A 13,153-nucleotide genomic window follows, 5' to 3' on the forward strand; every position below is an offset into this window, starting at 1 on the left:
GCTGTGACAAGAACTTCTATGCTCCAAAAATGGTGTCACATTTGTACTTGGACAAAAAGTGACATAATTTTTAGATGTCAGATGTTGAGAACCATGGAGAAGAAAGCATGACAGGTTATGTGCAAACTTTTACGTAGAATAAGTGAGCAAAATGTTAGAACCCTTGTGTTAATGGAGGCTTCTGAATGTATCTTTGTGGTCCATAGGGAAGGCTGAAGGATGTAGCAAGGAGATGATGTATCAGCTACTGGCAGCCTTAAAACAAAGTCAGTGTCTCTCTGGACTTTAAAATGTTCCTATGCAGTTTATTTTATTTTTGTTTAATCAAATAAACGTGAGGAGGTTTTTTCATGGCAAATCTGTGTATGTGTGTTTCTGTATTACCCAACCAAAGCCTTCTCTTCTGTCAGGATGTGAAAAGGAAAAAGCTCTTGCCTGAATTTTAAAGTTTGAAAACTTTAACCAGAGGCACCTGCTTTGAAAGGAGAGAGGAGAAGTGCTTTGGAGAGAAGTGTTTTAAAATAAAAAAAAGAAAAAATATATATAAAAGAGTTTCGATGTAATGTCAAACTTCTAGCTTTCTGGGCTATTGAAGTTCCTGGTTTAACATTGTTAGGTCCATTTCTAGGTTTCCATTTCTTCACCTTTGCAACTGTGAAAGTAATGTTTCTTCCCCAGTGGTAAAGCAAAGCCACCAGAACATTTAACAGCGCGTCTGGCACCTTGCAGAGCAGATCGCCAACAGCAGGTGGGTAAGCAGACAATTAAAGATGCTCTTTTTCCTTACTACTCTGGAAAAAAATTTGTGAAGAAATGGTGAACACAGGAAGATGCTCTTCAGGTAAGGTGTGAGAATTAAGACCTCTGCCTGAATTCCCAGCATGGATTGTGGTGGAGGTGGAGTCCAGTTTCTGAAAGTGCTGTCTGTGTGAGCTCTTCAAAGCCGAGATATTTTCTATCCCCAGCTGTGTGCAACTGTAGGACTGCTCAGCACCATGCTGTGCTCTGTCCATCAAAATCTTTGACCAAACCACTGCTCCTCCTTCCTGCTGGAGCAGCTGGCAACATGTCAGCAGTACAGAGACTTCCAGTGGAAAGGAGAGAGGGAGAAGACCCTGTGAAGGAGGTGCAAAAGGCTGCTCAGGTGAGTTTCAAGACTATCACCTTGGCCAACTTTGTGTGGTACTTTGTATTCCCTTGGCTTCTCTGTGTTCTCTCCTACAAGCTAGAAGCTTATTGAGTGCCATGAGGTGGCTCTGGACACTGCTGAGGATTGATTGCTGGGTTTTTTGCCCTTCTTTTTTTTTTTGGCAAGGTTGGCTTGTACTAATTGTATACAAACTAATGACAATTAAGTCACTGCTGGTTTAAAGTGTAGCACAGTGCAACATTGACATTTTCTTACAGCACAACCTCTTAGATCCAGGGACCTGCTACCCCTCCAGGCCTGCAGCACAGCTCCTCCTTTTAAGGAGTAAAGAAAGATTATTTTCTAGACACTGCTAACTTGTGCGGTGAATGAGCTGTGCTATTTGCACTAAAAAATAAGCTTAATTATAATATTAATACCTTATTATCATTAATTATTATTAATATTATATACTAATTAATAAGATATTATAATAAGGAAAACTCACAGGGGCAGCATAAGGGGCCTTTTCCACCATTGGTCTATGACCTGCAGAAAAAAAAGGTCCTTCCTACAAACTAAGGCCACTTACCTGCACGTGTTGTCATCCCCCCCAACATCCTCCACCCTGTCCCTGTGCCCAAAGGGGCAGCTTCAACTACAGCAAGAAGCCAAGGCCCAGCTGCTGCAGGGCCTGTAGATTGTAGCTACATGAACATAACTACTCTTCTTTGAGGTAAACAAAACCATAGCTCTTGTCAAAACACAGCAGCCAACACAACAGCTCAGCTGCTCTTTGAGCAGGTAACTGGTATTCTCCTTCCAGGCACTTCCCTTCCCTACATTCTCTTCAAAAAGAGCTGCGTTACACACCAAAAAGCAGTGATACACAAGTAAGTAAACTGCCACTCACATTCGAAACAAATACCAACTTCTTTTCCTTCATGAAATAACCTTTACAAACACCTCCAAGTATGCCTTTTTGTTTACATGTTTTATTAAAAATTTACATAAATGAACACACTCCAGCAATTGGGGTATGCAGGTGTCCTAGGTTAAAAAAAATATACAAAATCCCAAGCCCTCCTGGGCTGGGCAGCAGCAGGTTGAAGCAGCAGCTCACTTCCTTTGAACGGTGGTGAAAGCTGGCATCTGAATGGGCTGGATCGAGTGGACTGGCTGGAAAACGGGCTTCTTCCGCATGTCAGAGAGTGTTTTCACTGAAGGGAGAAGCTGGTTTCTCTTGATGATCTGCAGTGCCAGCTGTGTGTTACCTACAAGACAACTTTCAATTAAAAAAAACCCAAAAGTACCTTCATATGACTTTGCATCGCTGCTCTTCAAACAGAGGTGACAAACCAGCCCTGGGCCCAGGCCACGTACCTCAACGTTCTTCCTATTCAGTGAAACGCCGACATGGACAGGAGAAGCATTAGACTAAGGTAAATTTGAAAACACAGTATTGCTTGAGTCTACCTGTTCTTAGCTGAAGACATCAAGCTTTTACCTTGGAGCTGAAGATGCTCGAGTACCTGCTGAGCTCCTGGAGGGCACCTCTTCTCTCTCCCATCTGCGTAGTGAGACTCACACAGATCTCACACAAAATGCCCTCACAACGTGACATCGCAGACAGTAATGGGGATGTCAAGGGTGTATATGAAACATGTTTTTGAAAGAAGAAATCTGATTTTCAGCTGTGTGCATGGTCCATCAAATAAACACCAATATCAATGGAATATTTATTCTTTGTTAGAAGTTACACCTATTAAATTGTAGGAGAAAAACACACTAGGTTCTGAAAAGAACATTTCTTCTGCTTATCAAATACTTTTCTTTGACTAATGTTTCAGTTTCAGAAGAGATGCATTGTTTTGTTGCCTTAGCTCCTTTTGGTTATGTACTTATAAGGGGGTGAGAAATGTAAATCCCACTTTCTACTCTCTTCTGCTCTATACTACTTTGTTGCAGAAAGAAAGGTATCCAAAATTCCAACGTAGAAGACATCTTTGTAAGAAAAACTTTGTAGACGTCTCAATTCTGAATACAAAAGCTCCTGTCCTCTGCCACCTGCAGTGCAAGACAACAGAAGGGGAACAAGTGCACTGAACGTGTCACAACACCAGGACACAAAGCCCCAGGGGGCACAGGTCCACAACCACGGCAGCGTCAGTGGTGCAGCTGAGCTGTACCAGTCTGCTCACATACTGCAGAATTCAAGTGCAATTTTTCCAGTTTCCCATTATATAGAGACTTTATCCCCTGCAAACACAGCCTTCAAAATGAAGGCTTTTGGAAGAGAGAGTTACCAATATGACAAGCTTTGTTACAGCACTTGCTACGTAGCCCTTGACATGGCTTCTTTGGGAAACTTGGACTGTAGTTGTCTTAATGAAAAGCCTTTCAAGCCCTCCTTAAAGCATAAACCTCATCAAGGGCTTTACTGAGCCTACGCAAGGCTGCTCACTTCTGCACAAAGTATAGAAGACTTCAGCTCAGAAAACAAATGTTTACGCAATCTGGAGTGTGCAAGAACAGGTTGGCAATAAACCATGGAAACGAAGGTGCAGCTGCATGGATCCACAGCAGTCTACAGTGGAGACAGGTTCGAGCGGGTGTCATTCAAAATACTGGCACAGCATTTCAAAACTTACCATTCTGTAACTCAAGATACACAGCCAGCAGAATAGCCTCCGGAGGGATCTCTTTGGGGTGGATCAGCGAAGCAGCCTTAGTGAAAAAGAAGAGGGTGGGGAGAAAAAGTGCTTAAGAGAAACATCCAGCCCAATGAAAGTGCCCCTTGAGAAGGCTGTTACCATCATCTTGCTTAACAAAAACAAATAATTCATAAACGGAGATTTTTTTCAAATATGCTCCATCAGGTTTATGCATGCAAGGAGAGACTGAAAGATTATCTGCATTGCAAGACTGTTTCCCACTAATTAGCAGCACCATCTGCTGTATGCTTATGTTAATAGGAGTCTGTAATTCCTGGGCCAATCTACTGTGGTTTCATGGTGAGATGACAAGTGGAGAAGGTAACCTCCACCGCTCCAGAGTTCAGAATACAAACTTAACAAGGATTGTTCATTAGCTTTCCATATACAAATATTTTTCAGCTATGAAGTCAATTAATGTATTGTAGATGCAGAGACAGACTATACTTTACATCCACAGATGGCCTTACACTCCTTTGGGCTTTACACATGTGCCACAGAGTCCAAGCACAGGCACCTGCCCAATCCTAAGAGGCCTCTAGAGAAAAGAAAAAGCAAGACAAGGGCCTTAAGCAGTTGAGAACTTCACATGGTTTGAGCCTGTTCACCGATACAACTACTGTGAAGCAATCTGGAAGACCACTGTTCCAGTTTGCGGCTCAGCAATGCATTTGAGCAGCATTCCTGACAGACAGGAATGGCTGCAAAGAGACAAATATATTCTCATTGAAAGGTCAATCTCAGCTATAAGACAGACCAAATGACACAGGGTAAGAGAAGGTGGAGAGCTTCAAAAGCAATACTTGAGAATTCTCAGGACAAGAGACAGGCAAGAAACATACCTCCAGCAGAACTGCAGTTTGTTCTCACAGCCTTAAAATTAATAGCTCAAATGGTGTTATTAACTGATTAGATAGAAGTAAACTCAAGAACTTTCTCCTCTGAAATAAAACAGTTACTTTTGGAAGACAAAAAAACCACCCAAACCTTAGAAAAAGTCACATGGCTCTAGTTATATTTCACTGGTTTGATATGATCTAAAAACAAACAAACCAACCAACCCAAAAACCCCACCTTCCCATTGTGGTACTGAACTATTTGCACAAGTCAGTCTGGAATTCCTTTCTTTTATGTTACTAATAAATAATGGTTCATAGAGACAGAAGAGTGCTGCCATTTCAGCAAATAAACCCGAGCTATGAAATCACCAGGATGTGCTGTGATCTAAATAGTGCTCTGAAGGGAGTACATTTGTCCCTAAAAGCTGTCTTGAGATTTGTTTTCCATACCTGATGAAGACACTTTCGCGCTTTGTCATACTCGCTCCTCAAGCAGTAAGCACTTCCAAGGTTAAACAGCATCATTGTCCGCGCAGATGTGACCGAACTGGGGTAACACTGGGGGGTCTGCTTCCCAGCTGCAATGAAAAAAATAAATAAATAAGAAAACCATTCTTGTCCCTTACGCTTTTCTTTTGAACTGGCCAAGTTCCTGTTCTCTGCTGATGGTGGTGGCTGGTACTTACAAGATTCCATCGCCTCATTCTCTCCTTTGTCAGACCCTGCAAAGAAAAAAACCCAACAAAACCCATCATGATCTGTAAACTTTTTTAAAACTTACTACAAAAATAACACAGATACAATTTTGCTTCTTTCTTCATGGTCTGACATTAAAGAGGGAAAACATACCGGCTTGCTCAAGAGTTTATGCCACTGAAGACTTTCTATCCTTAATATTTTGCATCTCTAAGAGCTACAGTGAGTACAGTGAAGTTTAAACTGTGGACATGCCCCCGAAACCAGAGCTGCTGTGGGCTTAACTATACAGATGGGCTCTGAAGTATTTTTCTGTTACCGAATACACACTCCCAGCTGGAAGCACTGCAAGAAGATTAAGATACAGGTTAACTAAGTTCTCCCTACTCCTCTCTCTCACTAAAGGCAGTGAGTAGACTTCACTGATATTACACATCCTAGTTTGGAGACTAAGAACTGGAAGAGAAGGTATGAAGCCCAAACTTAACCATAATTGCATATTTAACAAAAGCAGCTTTCAAAAGTTGCATTCAGACAAGGCAGAATGCTACAATATACAGTTCTATTTATGTTTAGAATAAATATGTTTAGACCTACTTCAAAGGAAAGATAAACATGCAACAGACAAACCAAACACAAAATAGGAACTAAAGCCAGGAAAACAAAAAAACACAACAGCAACAAAAACACAAACATGCCCCAACAACCTATGGGCTTAAAACAAGATGTCTTAATCATCGTCATATTTGTATACAGAAATTTACAGCAGGCAGGCAGCTGAAAGCATAATTGGTTCTAATGAAGTATGGATTCATTAACCTTGATCCTGCTCATTTGAAGAGATCCCGAGGGAAACATCAGTGACATTCTCGGGGTTCAAGTGAGTGATGGCATCAGATATTCTGTCCAGAGAGATGAGAGCTTCTGCCGCGTACAAATGCCCAAGAAACCTACAACAGCAAAGGGTTTGGTACAAATGTCAGCGCAACAGCCCCCACAGTTTGTTATGCAAGACAAACCAAATGCAGTTTTTAACTCGAGCACATGAAAACTATTACTTGAAGCACTTGCACAGAAGTTAGGGTGCTTGTAAAGCATTGTCATAATACCCATATATGTGGGTATATATACCCATAATACCACTCATGTGGTGAAAAAATCTGCACCTGAGTAATGACAATTCATTCATGCGCAGGAACTGCCATTCCAGAAAGATCTCCTTGGTATGGCTTTATCTCAGAGAATTTAAAAAGGAATCCTTACAAAAACACCCAGGATATACCTACATCTATAATTTGAGGTGTTAAGGGACCTGATATTTGATAAAAATCAAACTAATTCTGTAAGCAAGCTGCATTTCTAAGGACATCAACTATACAAGGCCTGTCCGTGGGGCACAGAAATCTTTCCAACTGCAGGTTTTGCAAAAGAATTAAGCAAGTCTGGTGTTTGACACTTGTAGTTCAGCTCAGCTGATCAGCAGCTTTCAACTTTGGAGCAGAAGGGATCCTGGCCGATTGAGAGCGTAATTAGTTTGCAAATATTCAATCTGAAACAAAAGTTGAGCAAAAAAGCTCACACTTGTTCTATGTGGCTGTGTACAGTACGCTGCAAACCCACCGTATAGTTGGTTGTAATGGGTTACAAAACATCAGGTAAAATATCAGTCAATCATCCAAAATAATTTAGGTGCAATACAGCAAATGTAACTTCCTACATGCAATTTATTTCACCTAAGCAAACAGGAACAGTTCAATATTCCCAATCTGCCCAAAAGCCTAGTTTCCTGGGACCAAGACACCTGGTGCCCTGCCCTTGCAAGAACTGTCATCTGCATTCCATGATGGTAACACTGCCTTCACAAAACCACGTGTTACCTTGCAGACTCCTCCTAGATCTTGCTTATACAATGACCGTGCAAAAAGATGAGCTTCTGCAGTAGTCTGAAGCATGGGAGCCAAAGAATTTAATTGGCACAGACCATTTTAGAGTATGCTATCAGCATATAAAAATAAGCACAGGTTAGCTTGCTTTCCGCAAGCATATTACCAGTTTTGAAAAATACTGTTACGACCATAAAAACCTCTGCTATATTTTATCCTGTGTATGACAGGAATTAAATACACAAACAAGGTCAGACGGATGGGGGCAAAGCTGCCTTTTTTGAATTTGCGGAGATGTACGGGAGCTGGTGGGTAGAAACAGAATGAGCTTTGAACATCCTTCCATAAAATACAGGGCCAATTAAAGTGAAAAAGAGAAATGGAAGAATGGAACCGATACAAGCAACAGTAGCAGGTAAGGTGACAGCCCTGCACACCCAAGATCTGGTACCCCCTTGACTGAGGAAACCTTCCCCTCCTAGGCTGGGGTTTCTTAAACCAGCTTTTGGCAGTGTGGTGGCACGGGCTGATGCTGTCTGCCCCCGGCTGCTCATTCCTGCCCCTCCTGATGTGCCAACACCAGCACGTGCAGCCCCACAGTGAATGGGGACAGAGCCCGGACGGCCCTGCCACTGCGTGGGACCCAAGGCTGGAGATCCACCCGTAGCAACAAAGGCAGCAATAGATTCTGAATTACATGGAATTCGTACACAAACAAGGGGACTCACGTTCCTGCGTCTCAATGAACATTTAGTCAGGGCTTCAACAAGAACAGGAGCGGGCCAAGCAATTCTTTGCATCAGCTACAGAATGGGCAAGCAGCTACAGACATGGGAAGCTTCAACTCAGAACTCTCCAGCAAAAAGCAGGGCTGAGAAAGAAGAAATGACCACATCAGACTTACTTAAGAGACCCTGACAGCTTTGGTTGCTGAAGAAGTTTATCTGCGTGATTCAATGCCATAAGGTTATCACCCAAAGCCAGAGCCACGTAAGCACTACACGCAAGTATTGAGCACCTGGAGGGGGGAAAAAAAAAAAGAAAAAAAAAAGGGGGGGTTTCTTAAACCAGCTTTTGGCAGTGTGGTGGCACGGGCTGATGCTGTCTGCCCCCGGCTGCTCATTCCTGCCCCTCCTGATGTGCCAACACCAGCACGTGCAGCCCCACAGTGAATGGGGACAGAGCCCGGACGGCCCTGCCACTGCGTGGGACCCAAGACTGGAGATCCACCCGTAGCAACAAAGGCAGCAATAGATTCTGAATTACATGGAATTCGTACACAAACAAGGGGACTCACGTTCCTGCGTCTCAATGAACATTTAGTCAGGGCTTCAACAAGAACAGGAGCGGGCCAAGCAATTCTTTGCATCAGCTACAGAATGGGCAAGCAGCTACAGACATGGGAAGCTTCAACTCAGAACTCTCCAGCAAAAAGCAGGGCTGAGAAAGAAGAAATGACCACATCAGACTTACTTAAGAGACCCTGACAGCTTTGGTTGCTGAAGAAGTTTATCTGCGTGATTCAATGCCATAAGGTTATCACCCAAAGCCAGAGCCACGTAAGCACTACACGCAAGTATTGAGCACCTGGAGGGGGGAAAAAAAAAAAGAAAAAAAAAAGTGGGGGAGGGAGGAAAACCAATATGTTAAATGGAGAATTTTATGATTCCAAATGCAGCTGTAAGTTGTATTTCTTGTTAATTGCTGAAGAAATAAACCATAAACTTTCAGTAATGTCTTTGAGTCAAGCTATGAAGTAAAGGAGCTAGTGTTTTATTATCTACAGCCTCAATCACATTCTCTGAATTAGGAGACACACTGCACTCCACTGGTATAAACCAAGGACCACCACTTTATGCTCAGTAAGATTCTGAAATTTTGACCATAAATAACAGATTAATAAAAGACAGACCTCGTTACATGTCATTTTTCTTAGGGACAGCCTTCTTTCCCACCCTCTTTTTATTCATTTTGCTTTGCACTCTGGTTTGTGCTTCCCTGCCCTCCCCTCCCACTGCAGCCAAGGGCAGCAGCTTTGTAGATTTCTGTAGCCTACAACCTACAGACATACACTACCAATCAGTTAAGTTGTAATGTATTTCGCTCTTACACCACACAGTGTTTGCACACAGGGAGACAATAAACACTGGAGAATCTGGCATTTCCAGTTTGGTGTTCCATTGAGAGCTGTAACCCACCGCCAGGACTGACTGATCCATGGCATTTTGTTGCTGTCACAGACTTATCTTTCCAAAACCACCAAATCTCTGACAGTTCCTGTAACGAAATCTGAGCTACTCGCCTTTTCCATCTTCTAACAATGCCCCCACATCAGGATGCCATCGTTAGGCCAAGCTTGGCACTTTGTACCAGCTGCCCCCCCCCCCGGCTCCCCACACACAGCCCTTGGGGATATTTTCCAGTTGGACAGACACCATTCGGGGCCGGCTGCCCTGTCCTCGGGGCACGGGCCTCTGCCCGCCGCCGGCTGCGATGCCTTGCTGTGACACGGACCCGGTCCTTCTCCAGGGAGGAAGAGCGGATCCTCTTAGCGGGGTCCCACGTTGGGAGCAGTGGGAGAAGAGCCTTGGACTCTCCCGCCGGCTGGTAGGTGGGCTATTACCCTGCAACCTTCTGGCAACTGTCAAGCCCACTTTCAGTCCAGCAGTAAGTCATGTAATTCGTGGCAGGACCTGGGGTGCCTTTATTCCCCTTTCCCAGGAGGCATGCTCCTTAATTATGCACAAGCAGGATAAGAAACTTCTCCAGTGTTTCTCCCTACCCCCCACTTCCTTTCCACCATGCCCAGATGTCACATCAAATCTGAACACATACAAAAGCTTGAGAGAGGGAGAGGAAAGTTTCCCCAGCTCAAGTCCCAAACCTAAAATATTTCTGAAAGGTTGTGACTGGGGAGGGGGAGGGAAAGTAGTCTCTGTAATAACAGCCTGCTTCTAACTAGCCTCTTTTCGTCTCTGCCTTAAGGAAGCACAGCTTTTAAACCAGCAGAGATGCTAAATGTCACCAGCTAAATACCCTCAGACACAAGTCAAGCCCTGTAGAGTTGGTTGCTATTACCCTTTATGTGAATATGTGTCTATTCTCCACAACCTTCTTGAAAGCCTATATTTATTCATGAAAGCGTAAATTCAAACACAAGACACACTCCAATCACACAACAGGCAAGTCCAGCAAAACTGAAACCTACTCCTCTGCTCCAAGGGTTTGCCACTGTTTAAGCCACATAAGAGCTGGCAAGATTCTTCAGCAACAGCCATGGAAAGAGGAGGGAAAGAGGCAGGTTTTCCTCCCTGCAGTACTGTCCTCGTGCACTTGGATCCATTGTTGAGCCAGCCAAACCAAACGCTCAGGGGACCTGACAGCCAACCGGAGCAGAAGAATTGCACCACAAGGGAAAAGACAAACTAGTTTTTCACCTCGGTCAGGATTCTGACAAAACTCCACAGGTCGCCTTTGAGCGCGGCAGACTTCCAGCATCACTGAGCCTCCGCGTGCCCTAAATAAAACTGCCTTTGCACTAGGAAAAAGAAAAATGTTTTTTTAAACTGCCAGATTATGTCAAACTGCCTCCTGTGCAGGTTTAGGCAACAAGATTTGTCAGCCCACACCAACTGCAAGTTTACAGAACCCAAACTCCACATCTGACTTGGCTTATTTCTCAGGCAAAGGGCAAGCCAGAGCAAATCCAATTCTTCGAAACTTACTATGAAGGCACCGAAAATGGCACTACTAAACCCTACAGAGAACATCACTAATGTTTGAAATAATTTCAAACAGCTAGCTAAGCACAACAGCAGATACAAACTATCTACTTCATACATTTCAACGCAGACAAAACAATCCCAAATATTAAGAAATAGAGAATGCAGATGGTCCTTACTCACTGGGGAAATTCAGCAAAAGGGAGATGAGGGAGAACCACCCAGGGGCTAAGAGTGAGGAAGAAGAGAGTGAAACAGCTATGGGTGATAATCATTGTAAGCTTCCATCATTGTGACAGAGCTAAACAGCCCACTGCGACCTTTAAGTGGATAAATGAGGCTAAACTGGGTAGGTGTGGAGGAGAGACAAGGTATACTGGTGGGCCGTGGGGTCTTCACAGTATTATCTGTGAAACTATTGGCCAAGTCAGTGATGCTCTTGGAACACCACACAAGGGTATGCAGGCTTCCAAAATACATAAGTAAATAAAATAAATAAAGCCTAATGATGGACTGGAGATGGCCAATGGAAGAGTCAAAAAAAAGGTAAAATTGGATCACATGTCTTATAGTAAGGGTTTGCAGTCCACATCTATCCAGGACAAAGTGGGTGACCAAACTGTTCCTTTATGTCTAGCTGCTTTGAAAGGGAAAATTAACAAAATAGTTTAATCTACAGGGAAAGAGGCTACAACAAGGTCTCTTGCTATCCATCTCAACTTCTACAATAAAATCCAAAAAAATTTCAAAATGTAGCACCATGAACTCCTTTACTCCGGTGTATCCTGACAGTGTGGGGTTGTTCTGGTGTGTTGAAACCACAGGCTGGGAGCTGAGCAGGGGAATTGGCTTCTCACAGGATGAGAAGCAGCAAGGAGCAGAATCGTTTAGAAGAAACTCAGAAGAAAAGTCTGGAGTTTCCACTACCTATGCATAAATCCTTAGCAACTTCTGGTTGTTGCTTTTAAAACCCTGCAATTCAATTACTTATTATGAGAAGAGTCTACTCAACTAATCTGTGCACAGGTACCAAACAATGTATATGATGCGTAAGCATTTTATAGATGGTATCTTTAATTTTTAAGAACTTTTTAAGGGCAAACTCAATCAGTCATTTTAAACTCTTATTAGGATGCACAACTGTACAAATCCATGCAAAAAAAGCATTTAAGTAGTCTGTTTCAGTTTTGAAGCATTAGAGGCTTTTCAGTCCAGTGACTTAACAGGGAAAGACTGAATTGAATAGACACCTATTCCTCAGGATAATCCTTGACAACATTCAGAATTTTTTTTCTTAATTTTCCCTGACTAGACAAGAATTTCAATTTTCTCACAGCTCCTTAGTGAGCAAGACTACAGGAATATACTAACATTTGAAGGCAACGCATTTTGCTTTTCACAGCTATCTGCAGAAACTTAGAAACAGCTTTAGTAAAATTACTCTCTAGGGATGTCTAGTGTTTGGTGGTTAAATCCAGAGGAAGTATTGCAAAAAAATAAATCAATGCTTTTCCTTTCCTTACATGATGTTCTTTACCAGAAGCAGTAGTGTAATTCTTGCTAAACTGGGAAGTTTTTCCTGGCATGTTGTCATGTTTCATCAGTAGATAACAACAGCTGATTGTGAAATAAAAGACTATGTATTTAAAAAAAAAAAAATCACAACGTGACACTATGTAATTTTGACATGTGGCAGCCACATTTTCACAGTCAGGAGGAAAAAAAAAAAGAAAAGGAGAAACCACAACCAACCCACATCACTGTTTTTAATCCAGTGCTCTCTATTTCAAGTAGCATACTCTTGTACCACTTCAGAATAAATAATCAAGGTCTCAGTAATGTCTCCTCACATATTCCTGCTAAATTGCTTTTAAATGAATACAAGTAGATTTGCTACATGTAGTGGAGCAAAGTAAAGGTTAAGCTGGTCATTAGAAAACACAGGTTACCTGGGGTTAGGCTGGAACAGAGTGTTTACCCAAGAGTTTAAGTGGGAAATTACTGTATGCTTTGTCCATAAGGGAAACTTAAAACAGATTTCTTTTTTCTAAACAGGTGCAAGCTTCATAGTAAGAGAGATTTTCAATGGGCTGGCAGCCACCTGAAATAATTAACATTGCCAGCAAATGATAATCTTGCTGGGGAAAAGTAAAGAGGTTCCAGATAACAT

The 13,153-nt window shown here is 42.6% G+C and overlaps 1 protein-coding gene across 2 annotated transcripts in view; it reads right to left on the minus strand.

The window, feature by feature from the left end:
- Positions 1 to 2,104: 2,104 nt before the first annotated feature.
- The window catches only part of CNOT10 (CCR4-NOT transcription complex subunit 10), a 57,266-nt gene continuing 46,217 nt past the window's right edge, over positions 2,105 to 13,153 (minus strand). For both annotated transcript variants that reach the window (XM_014937706.1, XM_014937705.1), the window contains 6 exons: positions 8,735 to 8,848; positions 6,198 to 6,328; positions 5,369 to 5,404; positions 5,133 to 5,260; positions 3,781 to 3,856; positions 2,105 to 2,403 (listed from right to left, as the gene is read on the minus strand). In XM_014937706.1, the coding sequence (XP_014793192.1) occupies positions 2,249 to 2,403; positions 3,781 to 3,856; positions 5,133 to 5,260; positions 5,369 to 5,404; positions 6,198 to 6,328; positions 8,735 to 8,848 (640 nt within the window). In that variant the 3' untranslated portion in view covers positions 2,105 to 2,248. The remainder of the gene's footprint in view (positions 2,404 to 3,780; positions 3,857 to 5,132; positions 5,261 to 5,368; positions 5,405 to 6,197; positions 6,329 to 8,734; positions 8,849 to 13,153) is intronic.

The sequence above is a fragment of the Calidris pugnax genome, unplaced genomic scaffold (assembly GCF_001431845.1).
Source record: "Calidris pugnax isolate Ruff unplaced genomic scaffold, ASM143184v1 scaffold11, whole genome shotgun sequence".
In the NCBI taxonomy this organism is placed as follows: Eukaryota; Metazoa; Chordata; class Aves; order Charadriiformes; family Scolopacidae; genus Calidris; species Calidris pugnax.